This window comes from Haplochromis burtoni, unplaced genomic scaffold (genome assembly GCF_018398535.1).
Source record: "Haplochromis burtoni strain Fernald_Lab_line unplaced genomic scaffold, NCSU_Asbu1 Contig_4, whole genome shotgun sequence".
NCBI classification, from domain to species: domain Eukaryota; kingdom Metazoa; phylum Chordata; class Actinopteri; order Cichliformes; family Cichlidae; genus Haplochromis; species Haplochromis burtoni.
Genome location: NW_024582365.1, coordinates 1501712 through 1525691, shown reverse-complemented (window position 1 = coordinate 1525691; position 23980 = coordinate 1501712). Strand labels below are relative to the sequence as shown.

The 23980-nt window shown below is 41.8% G+C and overlaps 1 protein-coding gene across 1 annotated transcript; it reads left to right on the top strand.

Moving 5' to 3' along the window:
• Positions 1-1049: 1049 nt before the first annotated feature.
• On the top strand, positions 1050-23145 carry apln (apelin). Its single transcript, XM_014333997.2, has 3 exons — positions 1050-1219; positions 14765-14937; positions 18810-23145. Exons 1-2 carry the CDS (start codon positions 1153-1155, stop codon positions 14929-14931), a joined length of 234 nt encoding a protein of 77 aa, XP_014189483.1. The 5' UTR covers positions 1050-1152; the 3' UTR covers positions 14932-14937; positions 18810-23145.
• The last annotated feature ends 835 nt before the right edge of the window (positions 23146-23980 follow it).

Here is a 23980-nt window from a genome sequence, read left to right as displayed (position 1 = left end):
AAAAAAATAAGTTGAGTTATTTTCTAGCCATGCAGGGCGTCGGCTCTCGTGCAGCTTTTGTTCGTAGAAAGAATATAATCTGTGTAACAAAATAAAACAAATGACTTCAGGGGTAGTGAAACAAATGCAAGAGATAGAATCAGGCAGAGTCTGATAAGTTTTTTCCTGCATTTACTCCAAAGTGTCACGGACGCTAACTTCAAACGGCACAGATGATTTAAGCCGTACCTTTGGCGAGACACGACTGCCAGGGCAAAGAATAGTATGAGGAAGAAAGAGCTATACAGCTGGCGGAGATACAAAAGCAGGAAAGCATGAACCTCATCTCACACCTTCCCTTCTTTCATCTACTTCCCCTTATAAGCTGGTATTTTGATTTGTGGATTCCTGGCAAGCAGCCCTTTTTGCAATTCAAAGACTTTTCAACAAGAGCATCTGTTTGGGTATTATCATAAACCTGCATGTGCCCCCCACCACACACCCTTCACCTCCCTGCTCCTCCCTCTCCTCCTTCCCTTTTCTCTCTCTCCTTCTCCTTCATCAGCCGTGTGCACTTGCATGTTTGAGGAAAAGGGGTGGAGATGGTGGGTGATGATGGGGCAAGGGGGGCTTTTCCGTGACCCACAGAGTCAATGATACATAAGCCACATGACCAACTAGTCTCCTTATCCAAGGCAAACAGGAGTGACACACACACACACACACAGACACGCACAGAGGCACACCGACAGGCAGACCCGCAGGCTGACTTTCAGCGCATTCACAGCTCCGCTGAACTCACGTTGCCGTTTCTTTGACAGAAGAAAAGAAGAGATTCACGTTCACACACCTCCGTGGGAGAGCTCAGATAAAGACGCGCCTTCAGTCTTGGAGTGGCGCTGTCACACACTGATACACAAATACGTATTTAGACAAATACACAGGCACAGTCAGGGAGCCACCACACGCACGCACACGCATTCCCACCAACTGACACACTCACTTCTCTCACACACACACACACACACACAGGGAGCAAACAGTCTCTCTCTCTCTCTCTTGCTCGCTCAGCTGCTCTCCCTCCCTCTCTCTCTCTCACACCCTCCCATCCACACACACACCACTACAGTATATCAGTGAGTGACTAGCGGAGAGCCAGAGGGGAGTGCAGAAATGAATGTGAAGATCCTGACGCTGGTGATTGTGCTCTTGGTGTCTCTGCTGTGTTCTGCCAGTGCTGGTGAGTACAGGAGCGGCCAGTCTTGTCGCTGGTCGTCTCCCTTTGCTTTGTATTTCTCTCTCTGTGTGCCTTGGGCTTGTGCAGGCAGCTGTAGTTGATCAGTTACCCAGCATGGTTAGCCTTGTGTGGGCTCTGAAAGGCAGGAATAAATATCAGCACCTGGTTGTATACAGTACTGCACTGCAGTGGTTATACTGTCTGCTATTGTACTGCCATGGCTTTTAAGATAAAGTTGAATGTGGGTTCTAGCTTGGATTGATCGTTTTCCTCCCTGCCTCACCTTGATGTGTGCTTGTAAGAGATGAAATGTGAAGAGCTTTTTATTGATGGGCATTCATGTGTTGAGCTGCTGCTGAGTGATACATATCCTGGATGTATGGATGTTTGTGGCTGTTATGAAATATAAGATATGCATGGCACATGTTCTGTAAGGTGGAGTGGTTCATTTATTGCGTGATGTATTCCATCTGAACCAAGTCCTATATAATTATTAGAGCACCCTACATATATATATGCACGCGCACCTCCCGTGGTGATGATAATGAGGACTGTAATTGTTATACGCATCAGTGAGGGGAACTCAGATCCCAGATGCGTGGATTGTCTCTGGAGGGGCTCGGGCTTGATGCCTTGTCACAGTAAAATTCCGTAAAGTGCTGTTGCGTCTCTGGAGCCATTGTTAAACAACATATCAGTTCTACTGTGGACCTCAAATGTCTGCAATTTGGAACAAAAACACTGACTTGGGACATTTAAACAGCGAGAGGGCATATCCACTCTGCTAGTTCATGGAAGTAAATTGATCCTGAGGGGCGCAGTTTAGACAATCTGCAGATTTGATGCAGGTAACATTATGGTGTGAAAAAACAACAGTTAGGCCTGTGTAAATGTCTAGACTATTCTTGGGTTTATCACCTACCCACCAAGTACAGCTGCTTAGAAAAACACATAGGCAGGTTGTGCTGATATTTAATACATATGTAAGATCCATATTGCTGGATATAGACCATTTATTATAACATTTAGCCTACTGGCATGCTATTTGGACTACATTATGAAGCATAAAGGCCTAAGCGTATTCACTGTAAGACTCCTTATGCTGCTAGGTCCTGAACAGACAGTGTTTTGAGATACTGTGTAGACTTTATGCTTTCAAGATGCTGTCCACTCCGTATCGATCCGTGGCCACAGCACTCACGGTTCCCATGCTTCCCAGCACATTCATTACAGCGACATGCTATTTTTGTCTGAGGCTCTCAGCACATGAGTAAAATGGGAAGCAATTATCTTGCATCATGGTCAGTGTCGTTTTTCACGCCCTGCGTGTGGCTAAGCATGTTCCACGCCTGAGAGCCCACCGTGCTACACCAGCGACAGGGAAAAGAAAGCTGCTGTGCCTCGGGCTTTCATGGCAGCTTATCCGTCTCAACGTTCAAGTCCTGCCGCCTATGCGCCTCTCTGTTCCCTGGCCGCTCCTGTAGTACCAGAGCTCCATTGACAGAGAGGAAGAGAGAGAAATGGAGCGAAGAGAGAGGAAGGGATGCAAGTGTGTTGCAGCGTTGATGGGTGTGGGGAGGGATGCTAGCTGGAGTGTGCCTGCGTAGCACAAGCCTCTGCTACAGTATGCGCTGTCGCGGGAAGGTGTCGGAAAAGGCTCTGCATGTAGGCAGTGGGTGTGAAGCCTTTCATCTTGAGACAAATGCTTTTCCAGTTCAGTGGGCTTTCGCTTTCTCAGGCATCTGTGCGTGTGTACATGTGTGTCTAAGAAAGAAGAGATACATAGAGAGTAAGACAGAGAAAGCATGTGTGTGTGTGTGTGTGTGTGTGTGTGTGTGTGTGTGTGTGTGTGTGTGTGTGTGTGTGTGTGTGTGTGTGTGTGTGTGCGCACTGACTGGTAGTTTACACAGAAATGCCAGTGGCTTGTGTGTGTGTGTGTGAGCTTTGATGCCTTGATTGCATTTATGGGTGCAGATGCATATTAGCAAAAACTCCTCGCGCAACAGGCAATTCACCTAGACAACCTAAAGCTACTTCCAATATTCATCCAGCACACTAAAAGAGCTGCTGTGGCCTTCTCTATGTAATATTAGCATCCTTTAGCAGCGCACTTCAATTACCCATCCTTGAAAAGCACTCTGGCACAAGAGTAGGCTCCAGCTTTGGACATGTTGTATCCATAATTCATCCCGTGGCCGATCACTCTTCCTGCGTCTGAGGAACTTTAAAAACTGGGGTATAAACAGTGGTCAGTCTCGCGTCTGTCACAGCCTCTTAGAAAATATCAAAGCTTAATTTTTCCGTGCCATGGAAACACCCGGCCAATCTTCACCTGGGGTAAAAACAATAGCAGCTGGTTCAGACAAGCATATGCACAGACACACACAAACACACACACAGGTACAATTGTGCAGCCTGGGATGAACAGGTGAGGCTGTGGTGAGTGTGAGCGGGGCACGAGGACCAGATTAGAGCCATTATCTGGTAGAGAAATCGTCTGCTTAGGAAGGGGGCGATTTTATGAGAGCTGTCAGCAGTGCTATTATTCCATATTAAACTTTGATGTATTGTTGGAGCTGGCTGCTCAGTGCTACCAGCATGCATCTACATACTGTACTCTTTCCAGCCTCGCTCAGATGCTCAGCCAAGTGTTACGGGTCAAAAGACATGCAGCCACTCATTAAGTCACATAGAGGCATAAAAACTGGCTAGTTAGGTGTGATTATTTTGTTAAACAACATCTATAGATGTAAACCTACCGTGACCAGGAAGCTTTAAATCATAATCCCCCAGTTTTCTAAAGTAATGAAGGTGTTTGTGCCCGTGGATGTTATTACGGTGGAGAAAAGAAAAGCAGCTAAACTTTTCCAGATGTCCAGGGATAATATCATAATAGCGGGCAAACAGTTGTGTCAAAAGGGGAGCAGTGGAAAGGTTATTACAGGATTACAGAGAATCACAAAGCCTTTTTAAGGCACAGAAGCTTGTGAGGACCAGTTGGGTTTATATCGCATCCACAGGGTCAGATAAAATCTGTTTCATGAAGAACCTGGATTTCCTCTTGATGCAGCCTAAGAATGAAATAGATCCAACGACCTGCAGCATCACTGTAGTTTCTCTTCTGCAAAGACAAACGCAGACATTGACTAATCTAAGCGGAGTTTGGAGTCTCAGTAAAGAGTGATTTGTTTTCCTCTTGTTGACTTCTCTGTTGGCTTAAATAGAAGCACCAGAACCATGTTTTTTATGGTTATATATATATATATGCACTCTGGTTGACTTTGGGACATAGGATGAAAATAAATTTGTCAGCTGTCAGCTATTTTTCCATCCTACTTATACTGTATGGATGTGCTGATATATTGCACTGTATATCACGTTCTTTAGACTGTAATTATGGACAGCCAAGAGGGGTATTGCATCAGGAATTTCTGACAGAGACAATATTTCTTACTTGGTGAAAAAAAAACATCTATCCAATATAAACAGTAATACCATCAATTAAGTGTAAAAACAGTTTGCAGGTATCTGGATTTGCTTGTTAACAGCTACAAACACATAGTTTATTATACATGAGGTTCTCACGTCTTCTGTGTTGACAATAAGCATAAATAAGGCGTTAAACCACTGTGGTCTGTATTTAACAGCACATAGACAGCGCTGCTTTACTGCATAGATTAAAATACGCTGTTATTTTAATCTGTTTGTTAATTAAACAATACTATTTTCATTCAATATCACCCAAACATGCTTGGGTTTATGATGTGAGCTTCAGTGTTCCTTGAAGTTTCTGTGAGAAGCACATAAAAAAAAAAAACTTTCTGAGATCTGTGTAATATCACCCAACATGAGCTTTGATAATGGCATTCTGGCACTCACAAATAATTGCTGTGGAGTGGAAGTTGAGGAAGAGATTTAGTGAAAAATCATAACTCATTTGGTAGGGATATAAGGCTAACCTTTGGGTGAACACTCCCCAGAGAGGTCAGCTGTTGAAGACTTTGGCATATGTGACTGCTGTGCTGCTGTAATGTGATTCAGAACCCACTGAATGAATAAATCTACTCACTTAGATCTTCCCTTGAGAGTTAATCCAGTGAAGGGGGTAGAAAAGCAAAGGGAGGAGTTAAGGAACGTCCAAGAGACAGAAAAGAGAAGGATTGGCAGGAAGAGGCGTTATCTGGATTGTGAAGAGACAGCTACAGCTACACCTAAAATTTCAAAGTGGATGTTTCAGCCTGCAGTAATGGATAATAATTGCATTTCTCTTCTGTAAATAAGTCTTCTGTTAAGCTACATTTTCTTTCCTTTTTTTATTGGAGACCAGATCTCCTTTGAGTTTTGAGAGCACAGCCCTTTAGCTTCGGATAAGCGTTAGTTTAAGGGGCTCCTGTGTTAACCAGAGCTCATGTGATCACCAGACCCTATCATCAGGCTCGGGGCACTCCTTACAACTTAATTAGAGCCAGATATTTTCAAAATCTGCCCCTTTTTCCTTCAGTGTCCAATATTAAATTGACTTATGGCTCTCTTTTTGAACATTAAGTGCTACATTTATAGTGGTTGTAGCTGCAGATCAGATTCCTGATCGAGATCTGAGTGGACATTTTTATTAACAGCCTGCCAGACCGCAGAATAAATACTGTGGTCTTTGGGAAAGCAGGTGCCTTAATTACTTTCATACTCGATTTGTAAAAAGCCAGAAAAGGAAAATATGACTTTTGTGTATTACTTTAAAGACATCATTTGTGGAAGAAGTACATATTTAAGGACCAAACAGTTATGCAGAAACAGAATTTAATGAATACTGCTTAGAGTATTGTCGCCTCTAACATCAAATCTCTATGGATGGCATTTTGGATAGTGAGATTTCATATATGGCTAAAAGTGTTGCACAGCTGGCTGATGTTAGGCAGTTCTACCTCAGATGAGGGATTTCAGTGCTGTGAAGGTGGCAGTGTGGATTGGGACTATGGAAGTGTAGCCGCACTTCTTAGATTTTGGGTTCATTTAGTGACTCCCCCACTGGGATCTGCTTAAACTCAAAGCCTCAGGCAACACGATGTGCATGTCTCACTTATACTCGGGGAATTATAGGATGTTGTGGTATACCTCATGTGGTTTCAGACTGTCATGTACCTTATGTTCTCGACTTAAATTAAGTGCTTGGAAATGGGAAATGTACAACCTCCACACAACTGGGTACCTTCAGTGACTGAGAATTCACTCATTTATGAAATCATGCATTATTCATCACAATTGCGCAGTCTTTGATCACAAATGTTATTTTCCCTGGGAGACTATTTCACACCTCCACATACATTTAAACGCTGGTCAATGAAATGATCCGCCGCTGACTGAATACCATGGATAAGGGGCTGGCCCCTCACTGAGTGCCTCTGCCTCATTCATTGAGGAAGACAGCCCACCCTGCAGTACTCAGAGCCCCTGAACATGAACAGATGTTTTTGACAAAAAAAAAAAGGAAAGAAAAATAATATATGGAATTCATAAACATGCATCCACATCAGGCAAACAGTTTATCCTAAGAGCGGACGGAAACCTCGCTGACGCAGAAGGCCAATAAACACAGAAGTTCAGCTCACCTGCAGCACTGTGCAGCTAAATCTGTCAGTAAAGTCTTTGCAATTTTATTTCTTTGCTAAATCTGTGTGATGAAATTGCTTATTAAATTTCATTGCACTGCCTTTAACCAAATGTCATTTCTCTGCACGCCACACTCACAGTATATCATTTTTATAGGGGAGACACTTTGGATTATAGATATACAGAAGTGGAAAACATTAAAGCAGAAATGCAAGATTTACTCCTACAGAATATTTCTATATATAGGAATACCTTATTGTGAACTACTCTTTAGCATTAAGCTTCAGGTTTCTACACTATTCCTTGTAGTTTGGTTGACAGGTAACACTGTCTGATGCAATGTAGGTGCTATTTTCCTTTAATAGCTCTGAATATGCAATGGGGAAAGGCAGTGGTCTCCTTTGGCTTTAAAAGCTGCAGTGAACCCTTTGCAGCGATGTTTCCCTCCCTCTTTCTGTTTCTCTCTTTTTCCCACATCTCAAATGGGAACGCAGGTTCACAGCATGGGGGGTGATGACACAGGAGAGGGAGGGGCTGTGTTTCACATCTGATTAGTGTGCCCATGGAAACGGATGGTTGGAGGATCCCTTTGCCCTTGACGTGCAATCTCTAGAGATTAGGCAACGGTTGGTATCCTTACCTACGTACTGTAGCTGCCATGCGCAGAGATTTACCCCCGCTGATGTTAGCGGAAACAGCAGCAGCAGCAGCAAGCATCTCTCCTGTTCCTGCCCTCAGCTGATTGGGCACACCTAGTGGAAAGTTGTAAAAGGAAATCTCCCCTTGTGTTTACTTTATGTTTTCTTTTCGGACTACTTAGTTCATGCAGCAGCTTCCAACCTGCAGTAACCTTGTAGCCACAAATTCACCTCTTCAGCTGTAGTGGGGGCTGTGAATAAACCAACATGCAGTCAAGTGGTGGGGAGAGGCAGTGGCTTCATTAGCTGGCTCAATGCTGCTGCTGCTGCTCCTGGCCCTTTGAACTCATAGTGCTCTGATCATAGCAGACCACCAGCCTCACACCTCATCATTTCATACGCTCTCTAATTCAGGAGTATATACAGCATCACACTTCACAGGCAGCTGACATACTCAAAGGCACACAAAAAAGCCAGAAACCAGAGAGCTGTACGGTTTGTTTTTAATCACTTCTCAACCTTTAGTTCAGAGTTTTGGGGGTAACTTTCAGAGTAAGCTGGACACAGGGTTAGGTTTGAAAGCTGCAGTAATAGGAGCAACTTTTCATGCACTTTTGTTTCCTCGGTGGAGTTTGTGTAGACAAAGCCAGCCTTTAGCTCAACCACAAGCCTAGTATTATCACAGTACAACAATGCTGCATATCAAACAGTCCCCGACAGAAATAAAAGAAAGTGCTCACGACCAAAACAAACCCCCCCTCCTCTCCTCCGAGAGGAACACTCCAAGTGCAGTGGCCCACAGAGGAGGTTAAAAACACCACAGACTCAGCCAGAGGGCTGATCTGGCATTCAGACTCAGTGCAGTGAAATTTGTAAATTGAGAACCTGGTTGGTTGACAATGTCATTCTTTTTGCTCCAAACTGAGCGCCTTTCATGGTGGCTGCCATGGTAACGTGGTCTGAAAGTCGGGAAGCAATTGGTACCAGTTTCTGCCAAAGCCCAGACTTACTGGTAGGAATGCAATATGCAGCATTTCCGACACTAAATGCTGGATTGTACAGGATAAACGACAAGGGACGTCCTCCTTACTTAGGCACCATTCCATATGTGCAGGATGAATGTGTGGGGAGGCTGTCAGGCAGTGAGCAAATCCGCTGTGTGATGCTGTAGCAGAGCTGAGGCTTATTCTAGGTTAAAGAAAATGTTTGGCTTGTATCTGGCACAATTAGCACATTTCATCCTTAGCTTAATAACCCTGATCCCCTAATGTGCTTATGTAGTGGGAGCATCTCTGCCGATGACATGTCTGTGTCTGGCAGTGTGGGTTAGTATGTCTGTGGCAAAGGCGTGTCATAGAGGGATTCATTAGCTTAAGCGACTGCTCCTCTCCTTTTAGTGAATGAAGGAGGGAGGCACACGATGGAGACAGCAGGCCTCCAACGTCATGTAATAACCATGGCTACACACACCAGGGTATTTATTCTTCCTCTCTCCCACTTACGCAAATATTGTTTTGCTACCCGTAAGAATTACACAGTCCTATAATAAGCAACAACTATCTCCCTTACAGAAATAAATAATGATACCGTCCTCACATTATTGTGTATATGACAAACAAATACTATAATACTAGTCCCTGTTTCATTTGAGCCTAAATGAAAAAATGTTGTTAAGCAGTGAGGAATACTTTTATATTATTAATGGTGAAGTTTATAAGACTTTTGTAATTGTGTAAAAGAGGACAAGAGCTTTAGTTCTGTGTCTCTCATTTAATCCAATAATGATGCAAACAGGCTTTTAACCCCGAGAGACACAAGAAATAAGACTAAGAGTCTCCAGCTGTGCTAGCTGCTCATTGAGGCTGTACTTTGAGCAAAATACTACTTGTAGCATCTAAACGATAACACTAACATTCAGGGATAATCAGCATATAATGTTTATCTTACTTTAACTAGTCATTATTGTAACATTTAACAGGATTAAAGTCTGTGTGGGTTCTCAGTCGTCCAGGTCATAGTAATCTAAGGAGGTTGGAAAGAAAAGCAAACACATTCTCTAAGGTAACAGGATTTAAGCACTTTGCATGAAGTACAACTGAGAATGATGGGAATGTAAATAATTTTGTGAAGGGGCTTACATGGAAAGTTAAAGACAACCTGTTAAGATTTCTTTCATTTCTATATTTCTATACACTTTGAGCATCCTTTGGGGAAAAATCTCAGGCTTCAGACTGACAGGTTTTTTTTCCTGCTTCTGGCTCTGTATGATCTCAGGAAAAATAATATTCTTAATATGAGTATGTCAAGTGCACAGCTCTGCCCCACCCACCTGCTGTTTAAACCTTATGTTTGTGGGGGGCACCCAATCAGATGAAAGTTGCTATAAAGAGGAACTGGTGTCGAGGAGCTTGTTTCAGACTGCAGGGTTGAAATCGGTGTTTAGTATGATAAAAATAAGGATTATTTTGAACTGTGAATCATGCAAAGCTGCTCTAGGAGAGTCCAAGAATAAAAATATAGAACTGAACATGACATAATATGTTCACTTTGAGGACTCATCCTCATATGGGATCAAACAGTTCAACTTACAAATAATAAAAGTCTTGTGCAAAAATTGAGACCGGTACTTCTTGGTCATGTTGTGGTGTTTCAGTGATTGAATGCAAAAAAGCACTTTTGGGACAGCAGAAAGGATTAATCCTCGGGACGCCATGAATTTCTGTAAAATTGTTAATTATAAAAGTTGCTGACATTACTTGATAATCCTGGACATTAATGAGGTTTTTGATGCCCAGAGAAAAATGCCTCTTCACATTCCCCATCCCCATTCTGCCAGCTATTTGTTTACAGCTTGATATACATCGGTACAGACTGCAGCGCACGAGGCACAGATGTGTCAGATGAGTGATGTAGGGACAGCGATAAAACAAAACACAGGAGAGATTAGATTTGAAAAGCCCAGCCAACCGTGAAAATGCAACTCTGAGATTGCACACAATTGATTCATAATCAGTGCGACTGTGAGCGATGAGGCACAACGAGTAAACAAACAAATAAGATTCAAGAGGACAGCAAATCAATTTGAGGTGACAAAGAAAATTAAACACAGCTACGATTACATTTTAGTAGCCATTCTTCACTGTGCCTGTTTACATTTGATGCAACAGTTTCTAATGAACACAGCCCCCCCTGTATACTTGTTGCTGTAGACTCATGGGCTGGTTTAATCTCTTATGTCCTAGTGGCAGAAAAACCATTACGCTGTAGCTGCATTTACAAGAGCAGACATTTGTTATGTGGTCGTTTTGGCAGTCAATACACACAAATCAGCTTTACAACTATTAATAAGCAGCTCTGGCCCATTTGCTGTGCTGTGTTCCTGCACTGACACAGCACTGTGATATATAGGTTGCTCTTGCCAGCTATGAGGGCAGCTGATGAACTTGGCATTAAACCAGAGGACAGCTATTTCTCTTCTCTCTTCTGACTAGATGGACAAGTCCTGGAAGATGTATGTCTCTCCAGGCTCCGTTGATGGACTGCTGCAGAATCAACAGGGATAAGCTGCCAGTATTCGACTTTTCGCCTGGCTGTAATAAGACAGAGCACCAGCCATCACAAAAAAACCCACAACATAACAGATATCACCTTAGGAGGTGGTGAAATTAGGGCTTGGAAATAGGGAGCAGCCCAGCTGCTATTCATCATTAGTCTTTTTCTCCTCCTCTACCCACCCTCACTCGTGCTCACTCGTGGCCTTCTTAAGCAACAGCACCGACAATAATCAGTCATTCCTGAAAGTCCTTCTTTATTGAACTTTAATTCGGAAATTACAAAGTGTGGAGATTTGAGGGCAAAACTGGGGCTCCAAGGTCATCCGATGTAGAGATATGAGGCTTCTTATTGTGAGACATATACTATCCTGCCGTTTTACTGTTGTGCCAGCTGGACATAAACACGTGAATGTCTCATGGGAAAAGATCAAATGTGATACCACAGAAGCTGGATCCAATTTCACAGCAGTAAGATAGCTGAGATATCTTTGTTTATGGAGATGAAATATGTGTTATCCAATGATAAACTTGCCATGGAAACAATCAAAGGATCTTCTGCAGAAGCAACAGATGCTGCAATAATCATTCTGCAGGTATTCCAGTGATCCTAGGCTAGCTGTTGATGTATGTTGTTTCTGTCACATTTCCATGCGTTGCCTACAAGCTGCAAGAGTTAATCTATACTGCCAGTGTTATCACTGAGGCCCAGATTATTTTTAGCAGCTTTCATTGCACTTCTCCATCCCATAGGCACATTGTATGAGTTGAGATTTGTCAGGAGAATCACAAGATGTTCTCCTTTCAAAACCCCAGTGCCGAGCAGTGCCTGACAGCTTGCCATGGTAGGAGACATCTAAATTGTCTCATTATGGACCTGGGTTATGACAGGCTGAGCCACCCGGAGAGGATGATGAGTTGTGTGAGCTGAGGTACAATTACTTTACCATCTTGCACTGCAGTGTGTGTAGGTCTGCACAGTGACTGACTCCATGTGTGCTTTGCAGCACTTGTTAAAGTAGTCCATCACTCAAAGATCAGCTGCAGTTGGGCTTTGAGCAGAACTGCAGGCACCACTGTGAGACATAAAAAGTCAGTATGTTTTAAGTGGACTGCCTGCTGCCCTCTCTAAAGCTGGAGATTGGAGGATTGCAACCCCCAATTTAATGTTTCTTCCTAACTCAGAAAATCATGTTCACTTCATAGAGCTATCGGGCAGGAGGACAGAAAATAGGCAGGGTTTTAAATGTTTAAATCCTGACAAAAACCATGCACCATTTACCCATTCCCAAAACCGTCGTCATGTCTTCCACCTCCAAATATGACCACCCAGCCACGTTTCAACTAACTCTGTCTCTAAAAAACTGTACGAACAAGTTCATTTCAAGCATGCTGAAGACTCCCTCCATTGTGTTTCTGTGTGTTCTGTGTCCAAATGCCGAAGGTGTTTCAGGGGTGAATGAGGAGAAACAGGACCTCCCTATAAAACTTCTGTTAGCCTCAAAATCTTCTCAAACACAGAGAGTATTAACATTCAATCCCCTGGATTTGAGAGAAATGAACCGAATGCCTTCAGAATGAGTAAACGTTCCTCATTCACTGTGTGTCTGGAACAATAACAAAAGGATAATGCGCAGATTAGTGCTCCAAGGGGCAAAGATGTGCTTTAGATGCGGAAATATGCAACCAAGACTTTCCCTGCTGCCAATGAATTAGCCCACTGTTAGCGCACAAATATACTGTGTAATATGCTTGCCGGAGAAGATTAGCATGGAAATGCAACTTGAGATGTCTGGTGTTTCAGGGATATACATTAAAAACATTCAACAAGCTGTCTGGCTTAGTCACGCCATACACCATTATTTAAACCTGAAAGCTAGAAACCCTTCTCTATTTCCTCCTTTTCAGTGGAAGCTGGTCTTTTAAAATGTCTTCATAAAGCCACAGCTGAAGGTCATTAATTAATAAAGGCTGCAGAAAGACTGTTTTGAATGCTGCTCTTGAAGAAAGTTGCCCTCTATTCAACCACACTGATCTTAGCTATTAGAGAAACTTGAGGGTTTTAAATGCAGTTCTGGAGGCAGTCTTTAAAGTTTCAGACAGACAAAATCCTCGGGGTCACAGCTGTGCCGTCTCCATTTAATATCATGACTGTGCTGCAACCAAACCGATGGAAACAAGCAGGGAACTTAGCATCATCATGGCTTTTCTAAGCTCCTCAAGTGCTGTCCTCAGTGTATTTTCTGCTTTTACAAGCCTATGCAGTCAACTGGCTGACTTATCTTAAGCTGCGTCCTCACCCCAGCTCTTGTAAAGGCAGGGAAGGTCATTCTCTGGGGAATTCTAAAAATGGTGCCAGTCTCTCTGAGGAGGGGAGACGGGAATGTCATGACCTCATGTGAATGATGTCAATCAGCTTGTTTGATGAGAGACACCCAAAGAAAGGAGGAAGGTTGGCAGTTTGGATCTGAAGAAATCTTTTTCTTATGGGTAGATAAGGTTGCTGAACAAAGTATTTTACCAAAGCAAGAAAGGTTCACTCTAAAACCCCCAATCTGTCTTTGGGGCTTTAGCTTGAGATTACACCGTGGTATGGAGTTTATAAGGGATGGTTATTTTTGAGGCAGAGGAGGGATTTAATGAAAGAAACTATTGTGTTTGGTTAGAAGGACCTAGAGTTTTTCAAGTATGGCCTTTACTACAGACTACAACTCACAATATCTTCCTCTTCTACTTCAATCTGAAACAAAATGTAAGTCAGCCTTTTCTGAGTCCTTCAATCTTTACAAGTCAGAAATCTCTAGAGTGCCCATGCAATCAGTGTGCAGCTCCATTTCAGTAACTTAATATTATATGAAATTAATGGTTGGTTGCACACATCCATTTGTTAGTTAAAATGAAAAATGCATCACTGTGTATGTAATACCTGTATTATTTGCTGGTATGACATTTAATCACTTTGACATGTCCAAAGCCCTTTGCTGCCTTTACTCAAATTTTACTGGATGAACAAACTGGGTGTGGTGTGAAAGATCACCCATGATAAATATTATGTTACACACAAAGATATGCAGCAAAATATTTTAAAGAAAAGATCTCTTGATCCCCAAAAAGAGGCTGGGAGTGGGGGGGTCTCTGCTAGTTTGTAATAGGTTGAAAGGTCATAGAGACACTTAGGGTGGACCAAACCATTAAAAAATGGAGTTGGGGGATGAAGCACTGGGGGGGTGGCTTAAGGGGATCAGGGCACACTTATTGAGAGATGACTGAAAACATCTGGGTTCACTCTCATACACACATTCACAGGCACTCTGTGAGACCCAACGCTGTTAAACCCATCCCCAAGAATGGATCAAACACTGCAACGAGATGCACCTCCACGAGTGTTGGTGCTTGTTTGTAATCTTGAGGGAGGGGGACGAGACATGAGACATGAGGGTTTGAGGGTTTTTTTTGCTTCTGCCAGGGCCGTGTATCTGTTATGCTTTCCTTTGGACCACACTGAGTTGATGAACTACAACACTGGGTGGGCTTAGAGAAGGCCACACACACTCTCTCACACACTTATTTATGTCTATCTCTTCTTTCCTCATTTCCTACTACCAATGTGATTCTTCTCTGCATCCGGTGACATATTTTCTTAGGCTCTGATGGACTTGGCAGATATCCTGAATGAAAAAACACTGTGAAAAACCATCATCAAGACAATTTTCAGGTGTTAAATTGGTCTTTTCTCTCTGTGTGTCTTCCAGGTCCCATGGCCTCCACGGTGCATGGCAGAGAGCTGCAAGATGCATCTATGGTGAGAAAAATGGTCCAGCAAAACTCTGCAAGGGGCGGTCAGACCCACAGACCAACCAGCTCGAAGAGAAGACGCCCACGGCCCCGTCTTTCCCACAAGGGGCCCATGCCGTTCTAGAGCAAGGTGAGTTTGTCTTTAACTGACCACTCACTAGGCTTTGTTGACGAAATGCTGCTACAAACCCATAGTAAAACAGTCGAATTTCAAGCAGTAAAAGTCTTCTACTCTCTATGGATAGCTTGTGGAAAAAAACAACGTGCTAATCTCTGCTGTGTTTGCCCATTAGACCAATTTTCTGTCAAGTCAGAGCTCCACATTCCTCCAGAGAATATGAGCCAATACACCTCCTGATATATTAAATTCTAACTGCTGACTAGTGAGGAAACCCAACTTCACAGAGGAATTTCTAGGGGGAATGTTATTTTGAGTCCTGGAATACTTTGTTGGCAGAATCCCTTTGGATGTTTTGGATTGAATGGGAAACTTAAACTCTTACAGGAATACTGAAAACTCTGTTAATGGCAGCCAGACTGAGCTCCAACACAAGGATGTTATTGTTGGCAAGCAGATTATTAGACTTAGCCCAGCAGCTTGCATGATTTCCTACTATGACTAAGGTGGTTTTTAAGTCTACCTCATTTATTTCCTCATACAGTAGAAAGATATACTTAGAAATCTTACCTTTGAGCCAATTCAGCTGGAACAAATCTTTACTGTCCACCTGGTTAAGTCAGTTAAAACACATTTTCCTCAAAAATAATACTCTGTAGAGCCGGGTTTGTGGGTGGCACCATTTTTCTTGCGAGGGGATGTTTAACTTGCTGTCAAATAAAACAAGGCTTTGTATGAAAAAGCTTTCATCCAAGATCTGAGATAACATTATCTTATCACTTTTTCACATTGATCAGAACCAAAACAAACTCTGCGTTTCAATAAAAACCAGATAAAGCTTCAATGGGAAACTAAAATATACCGCGGACATTTAAATAACATGATCAAATTTACAGAACATACAGATTTAAATTTACTGATGTCAGCATGTCACAGCCTCAGACGCCGTGAGAGGCAAGACGCAATATCCCTGCAGGAGGTGTCGACTATACAACGCTGACCTGCAGAGGTCCACCATAAACTGAATCTGTAGTGAGAGGAGGCTGCAGCCAGAGTGCGTCAATGGATGGTTAATCAGTTTTAAGAGAAAAAGGATCAAAGCTGCAGAAGTTTGGAAGCTCTTTTCTTTAAAGTAGCCATTTTTACAATCATAGGTGATTATTTTTCATTGTACTTTTCTAGATTTAGACTTCCTTTGAACTCATTCCAGAACTCTAAAGGTGAAAACAATGAGTAAGGACCAAGCCAGAGTAGTTTGCACTTGAAGGACAGCATGGGTCTTACAACTTCCCTCGGTCTGCCAATAAAATGTGAGAATCCTCTCTGAGTTGAGTGGTCAGAGCTTATGTTCAGTGCCAGAGTTTTAGCCAGATAATGAGGGGAGCTTCGGGAAGTTGTGAAGCTCTGTAAAAGTGAACGGCTCAGTGAGTCACAATGCCGTCTCCGCAAACACCACTTAAACCACAACAAGCTGAAGATTTCCTTTTTTTGTTCACTTCCCTCTCTGGCTCCCCTCATTCTCGTAGAGTTCATAGTTCGCCTCATTCATAGATTGCTCCCCACATACCATGCCAATCCACCCCCACAGTGGGAATCGGGCTCTCCATTAGCAGCATTTTAGTGATAGCACTACCAACCTTCACTGAGTAAATGATCCAAAGAAAATCAGAGCTCAAAGTCTGAAGTTCTTCAGTCCCAGTTTGTTCACAGCCTGACTGAAGGAATTAAGTCTTCACAAGACCTGATGTCTCACATCAGTCCGTCCAACAAGCAGCTTGAAAGGCTTTGCTCTTCCTCGTGTGTCCTGCTTTCTTCTTCAGTTTGTGCTGATGATGGGAAAACCACCTCTAGCAGCAGCTGGAGTTGCAGTTTGTTCGATCAAAGCTTGAGTTCAATGGATATATCCAGCTGAGGACAGGACTCTTACACATGCAGGCTGTCTATGGATTTGTCGTTACTGGCCTAAACTTCATTACCAGACTATTTATATCAAAGATTAAGAACAGTTATTGCCCTGGCATCATCCATCCTCCAGCTCTGAGCTATTTAGCAACATCACCCCATTTCAGTGTCAACAACAGCTCGTCTTTTATTATCTATGACACCAGAGGCAAAGCTGGATTTTCTCATCATTACACATTCCAGATGTGAACCACTCTGAGAAGAAAGAGAGCGACCTGGGTCATCTTCTTTGAGTAGGCTCAGATCAAACCATGCTATTACAACTCTTGGATCTAAGCCATGCCAGTGACAGTCTAAAAGACGACGGGATATTTTAGATTTAAAGCCAGAGGCAATTTGTGAAAACCCCTAGTGGCCTTGAGTGTGAGAAAGCTCAGTGAATGAATCTTTTAAAAGAGTTTCCCATCAAAACAATGTAAATCAGGTCTGCATCTTCTCCCATACACTCACTATGTGGTAGAGTATGACTTCAAAAGGGCTGCTGTACTGAGATCATACACCAAACGGGGCAACAACAACAAACAACAGTACAGCTCAGTGGTGATTAGATATACCATACATCAGGTCTCAAGGCATTGCATGACCTCAGAAAAATGCTATCACAAAACAAAAACAGGTTCTTATCAGTGAATGAACCTCGTTGTCCGAGCCTTCTGAAATTATCACAGACCAGGAAAAGATAAAAGATGCGGGAAGATCAAAGATTTCGTCATTGTCAAGAAGTGATCCAATGCCCCGAGCGCAGTATAACGTTGGGATTGTGTTTCACAGCAAGATACACAATTGTTTTTCTTACTCCCTGCTGCATCTTCCAGTCGAAGGCAGTGAAATCTGGTTGAAACATGTCTGGGACAGACTTATATTCTAGTTTATCAAGCGCAAGATAACACAAGGTATGACACATCGAAAATTTTAGAAACTACAATGTCTTCACGTGAGTTGAGAAGTAGTAAGAAATCGAGTGTGATGACCTTTAACACTGCCAAAAACACACTTTTTAAACTCGGGAATATATCAATACATAAAAATATATACAGAAAGACTAAGATACAGTTTTTATCATGAAGATACCTCTGTTTATCTGGCACAAAGAGCTAAATTATCAACAACAAAGACTAACAAAATATTGGTACTAGCAACAGAAAACGATTATGTTTGATGAATAGATGGATGGATTTAATGCCAAAAGTACTGAGCCTATATTTTGCTAATAATAATACATTAGCAATACTGCATTTACAGAATAGTAAAACTGAAAATTAAAAATGATGTTAACAGTTAGCGCACACTGTTAACAGCACTGTTCATAGCATCGTTATCATAGAACATAAATACAAAATATTACAAATTTAAACCAGATGTCAAAGCATAGTTTAGTTAAATAAATCTATTAGACATATATGTTTTTATATGAGGAAATAGTAATTTAAATGACATTGTATATTTGTAAACCAGACTATAATAATATAAAAAATATTCAATTTTAGTCAATTATCAGTTTGGTCAAATCTCCCAACACAACGTGTTGAGTCTTTGGTGCATGTTTACTGGGACTGGAATGTAAACGTGGCGGAGAGACAACTGCCTCCACGAAGTGGTGTGATATCTTACCCCTGACAAACACCCTTAAAATGATCCTAATCAAAAGGCCTAAGAGTAAACTAACACTGAACTGAAAACGTCAAATAAGTGGAAAATGAAAGTAACCCTGGGTCGCTGTGAATTATCCCTTCAAAATAAAACAAAAACTAAAAAAGAAATTGGTTAATCACTCAATATTTTTTGTGCATTCATCTTCACCGGCTGCATAAACTGAGGCAAAATGTTACAATAGTCTTAAGTTAATGTCTGCATGACTGAATGATTTTCAGGAAAAACAGGCTCATGAACTTTCTTTTCTGTGTCGTCTTCCTGTTTTGCAGGCACTGCTTTGAGCGCCCTCCCCCAGGTTCTGATTTCTATGCTCTTCCTTTGCCTTGGGGGGCCTTGCAATGAAGGGCCTACGCTTGCCCAGCCTGAAGAGTGATGTCCATAGCACCTGCTGGTTCTTCAAGCAACTCTGTCCACAAAAAAAATCAGGACAAGCCGCTCACCCTCAGCTCTAGGAGGAACTGGGGGCAGGGAAGGGGGGGTGGGGGGTATTGAGCCCGAGCTATCAGACTCTATTTCTCTGTCTCTCTTTCTCTCTCTCTCTCTCCCTGACTACTTATCTATCTCTGTCTTCTCCCAAGTGTTTTTTTTTTCTTTTCAATTTTCTTATTATTTGCTTAATAGAGCCCAATCATAGCAATCTCCCTGAGTGTCTCACACACTTTGCATGACATGTGGTGGAGAGGGAGCCTGGTCAAAACAATCTGAACCCTAAAGCATCTGTCCCTTCTCCACGATGCGGTATTCCCACGTCTCGGATCCAAGGTTCCTGCAGCCACTGATTTCATTGCTGTGTAGCTATTTAACGGCTTTACCGTCGGGTGAGGGCGCTGATCATGCAGACGGGGCAGTGTCAGTTTTAATAGTTGGCAAATATTAAGTTTGCTTGTGATACTCTGGATGTCTGATGCAAAAAAGGAATAAAAAGGTTTTGTTTGAAATGGACGAGCAAAAGCGTCACAACTTAATAACATCACTATCATCACTTAATTATCATTATTAATGGTGCTTTGTACCTCCTTATGACAGTACGTCCACATGCAAAGCAAAGACAGAGTAAAAAGAGAGCACATACTATCAAAACAATCTAGTAAAGTGACAGAATAAGTCCTTCATTTAGGAGATTCTTTAATCCAAAGCTATTCTGGTGTTTCTGAACTCATTAACACCTTGGGAGGCGGGGTTTACGGGCGTGCTCTGTAACATGTCCCACCTTGGATGAGTCCTTTGACCCCAAATCCCAATCCTGTCCCCAATCCCCAGCCTTCTCACCACACCGCTGCCCCCGTGCAGCTGCTCTACACGACTGTTAACTGGCAGTGGCGGTCTGCTCCACCGACAGGCCGCCTTGCCTTTTAATGAAGTGCCAAATAATAACCTTCTCCACAATGCTGCCAGGAGCGAAGCAATGAAAGGTTAGGGCGAAAACGAGAAACACATTACCTCTTGTTTGAAGTCTTGATACACTGACACATTATGCATTTTAAATTTCTGCAAAGAGAAATCCAACACAAGGAGGACAAGTTAAATTAGACCAAAAAGAGCTCAGTTAATATGCCGCCGTGATCAGCCTACCACTAGTGCTCTGGCTGTTTTAACATTCAGCATATGGCTGGTTTGACCCTTTGACCGATATCTTTCACTGACAAAAATGCTATGCCTTTCCATCATACTGGAATATATTACTGTTTATGTTTATTTCTGTGTTATAGTTTGATTTCTTTTTTTCTCAGGGTGCTGTGATAGAGGCTTGTACTAGAGCAGTCTATTTTGTGCATTTATTTAACAAGACACAAACATACAATACATTTAAAACGTATATGAGCATATTTTCGTATATTGTATCTTTACTCTCCCTCGTATGTATGCATCATTATAGCGATGATTTATTCCGATTCAGTCACTTAGTCACGATCCTTTCCCTACATTATGTTGGGTACAGTTGCCTTCCTGGTCTGCCTTTCCACAGCACAGGTGGTCACGGCTTTGATCATTACACTCATTAAATCCTAGAGTTAATCTTTCTCAGATGGATCTCCCCAAGGTTGGCCAGGGCCACTTAGTCTGAGCTCATTGTTAAATTGGCTTAGACAGAAACTGCACCCTTCCCCCTTTGCAATTTCTGAACCCCCTGCTGATTCAGTGTGTAACCATGTAACATATTAGGACTGTGACCTGTAGAAAAAGACACCTTACAATCCTTTGTTGTTGTGTATTAGCTGTGCAGAGCAACTTGCTAATTGCTTTTGTTTTCTTTAATCCGCTCCAGTTCAATCAGCAAACTCATTTCTTTCAAATCAGTTTTGACCACATAAGCAACTGGCAACTGATTAACCTAGATTTCCAACACTTTTTCCCTCTCGCCATGTCTCATGCAAATATTATAATAAAATGCAGAGACTTCTCAGTCCCAGCGTGAGATGCTTTTATTAAGAGAGCATCTAACATCACAGTGGTAATCCACCCAGCCAAGCTCACCTTGATTAAAAATGTATTAAATCCTAGGGCACTGTGAAGTGTAATAATTTCAGTTCCACCATTATTTTTTCATACCCTCTCAGACAGAGATGTAGATTTCATTAATGCTCCTCGGGAGTGAGACAGCTTTGCTCAGGATGTCTCATGTATTATTGGGGATGATAGTAAGGAGATATGAGCTGAGGATGAAAGTTCAAAGCCACAGGAGTTGGGATGCTGGAAGTAGACTGGGTCATGACACGGGGTTCAAATCAATGTTTCCCCATCTCAGAAGTTATTGTTACAGAGCCGAGCAACGTCTGTATCCGCACTGTTTTTCATGAATGTATCCTCACCATTCGCACCAGCCACGCTGCCCTTTCAGAGACCAGAGCAAACCGATGTTTATGTACAGAACCCTTTTTAAATCTCGGCCTGGTTATCAGTTGAATCCAAAAAAGACAAAAATCAAAAGCCAAATATCCCGCTGATCCAAAGCCTCCGATGTCAATGAGTCCCAACAAATAGACGTGGCTTTGCTCCAAGACTTCTCTGCATGGGTTTGCAAGGCTGCACTTTTGCAATTCCATTATGCTGCTGGAAAAATACACCCTGAAAACAAGAATCTCTTGGTATGGAATGGTTTTCCAGTGTATTGTGACATTTATTTTTTTTTTGTCTGATTCTTGTCTAGCTGGTTGTCCAAAGCTTACTTTTTTGAATACAGTGTGAGAAGCTGTATCTTTTGTGGATGTAACAAAATAGAAAAGTAGTCTGCAGCACAATATGTCGTGGACACGTGAAAGCTTTCAGGCATTCTTTTCTTGTAGATCATAGCCCACAGCCCTCCCCTGCACATCAGGTTAATGGGCCTTGTGGTGTGGAAGGACAAGCACGTCTAGGCTCAAACTGAAATGGTAAACCAATACATTATGCTCGGGGAGCAAAACCATTTTCCTTAATGGTCTTTTCCAGCAAGGCTTACACAAGAGAAACGATTCCTATCCTCTCAATGTTTCCTCTCCAGTTCCTCTTCTCTGTGACCATCACAAGGCCTGAGTAATGTTCCTATGCACTTGTTAGCATGTTTTCCTGGTAGAAAAATGTTTGTTCTGAGAACTTGCCCCCTCTGTGTTTAGTTATTTTCGTCCAAATGCATTTGGCTGGGAGTGTGTAAGGAGTGGGGATGAGCAGAGAGATAGATGTGTGTTACTGGTGGAAATGAGAATAAGCTAGAAACAGGTTTTAAAATACGAGCTTAGCCATTGATCTCCAATAGCTATCGACACAAACCGCCCTGCCCCGACACACACACTCACGCACAAAAAGATTGCAGAAAAAACACACGGTTTTTATTTTTTTAAACCTAAGATTCCTCTACACTGAACCAAACATTTCACTCGTTGTGGAAGTGGCAGACAGCACATTCCATGATTTTACCTTAGCCCATCAAACTGTATCATGTTGGCCTTCAGAGTGGGTGTCTGCAGGATCGAGTGGCTGATATTCAATCCAATGCATTCACAGTTTTTCCACCGGCTGGGCAATCCAAAGGATAACTAGATTTTATCTCCCGTGAGAAATGACTACGATCTGTCATTATCTTGGAGCCTCAAAATGAGACTTCCTACACCCAAAATAGCACAGGCCCCTCCTGCCTTGATTGCGACACGTTCTCCATCTATGTAACCACTGTGTCAAAAATCAGCTACGTTCAGAACAACCTTAGGAGAAACGCAGTGTGTAGGCTTACACACCATCGCAACAGTGTTACTAGGTCTCAAGCAGATACCATTTGAAAGACGATGTATTACTCCTGAAACTTATATCCTGTTTATGGTGTGTGCTCATATTACTCACCAGGCCAAATGTACAGTCCCTGTCTCTGTTTTGATGTTGAACTGGGCAAAAATAAATGACATAAATAAATAAATAAATAAATAAAACAAGTGTATCAGAAATGGTTGAAATACTGTGTACATATTTGAACTTTTGGTTTCTAATTTATAAAAGATAAGCTTTAGCTCTTGGAGTACTTATTTTATTTTTCCTTTCATGCGTAGCTTTGTGTTTTTATTTTCTATTTCTGTAAAGTGTGTAAATATATCTTTATGATAATAAGTAATATTAAAAATCTTATTTTAAGAAAAAGACTGTGTCCTGTGCTTTTTTTTAAAGGAAAACTTCACATTGACGAAATAAGACAAAGAGTCGACACCCATGGATTTAGACACAGCTGTGTTATCCAGATATGTCTGTTATTGGACGCTGGATGAAAAGTCAGTTACTCACCAAAATTAGCAGACTTCATCCTCTGACAAATTTAAACTCCTGTACAAAATGTTCCCATCGACTAATCATGTAAGGGTAAATATTTTCAAAATAAGTGAAAACTTTAGATTCTTGTCATATCAGGTGCTTGTGGATATCCTTTCTCTAATAGTAATGAAATACTTCAAATTATTGTTGAAATATTTCTTTAAAATATGAAAATCTGAAGCTGATGTAACTGTTACAGAGAACCCACACAGACTTCTATGAATTTCATACCCCCCTTTTTACATAATACCATTGAGTATTCATTGAGATATTTCAATCTGCATAACAGTGGTGGTCAACTGACAATCAAACTGAAATGACGGTTCCTAGCACCACATAAATTATGTTTATTGGCTTTGTAGCTCCAGCAGTCACTTATATGATGCAAAAAATCAGACAGAAGCCATCATGCAAATAATTGTAGAAGAAGCACACTGCAAACCTTAACACTCAAAGTAATGAAATAATTAAGTAATGTAAACTTAATTTTTTAAGAATAGTCCTACTAACTCAAATAACACAAGATCAGCTAACATTTCTTTTTTCATTTGAGTTAGTTTAACTTATTATTTTTAACTATTTTGCATATTAATTACCTGCTACTCAAATATACTTTTTATTACTTTTTTTGATTTTTGAAATATTTAAACATTGAAAGAATGAATTT

Bases quoted from the DNA above. Each gene is read 5' to 3' on its own strand.
- apln (XM_014333997.2), top strand. From the start codon at position 1,153: ATGAATGTGAAGATCCTGACGCTGGTGATTGTGCTCTTGGTGTCTCTG. The intron at 1,220-14,764 runs GTGAGTACAGGA...TGTGTCTTCCAG, and splicing joins GCTGTGTTCTGCCAGTGCTG to GTCCCATGGCCTCCACGGTG.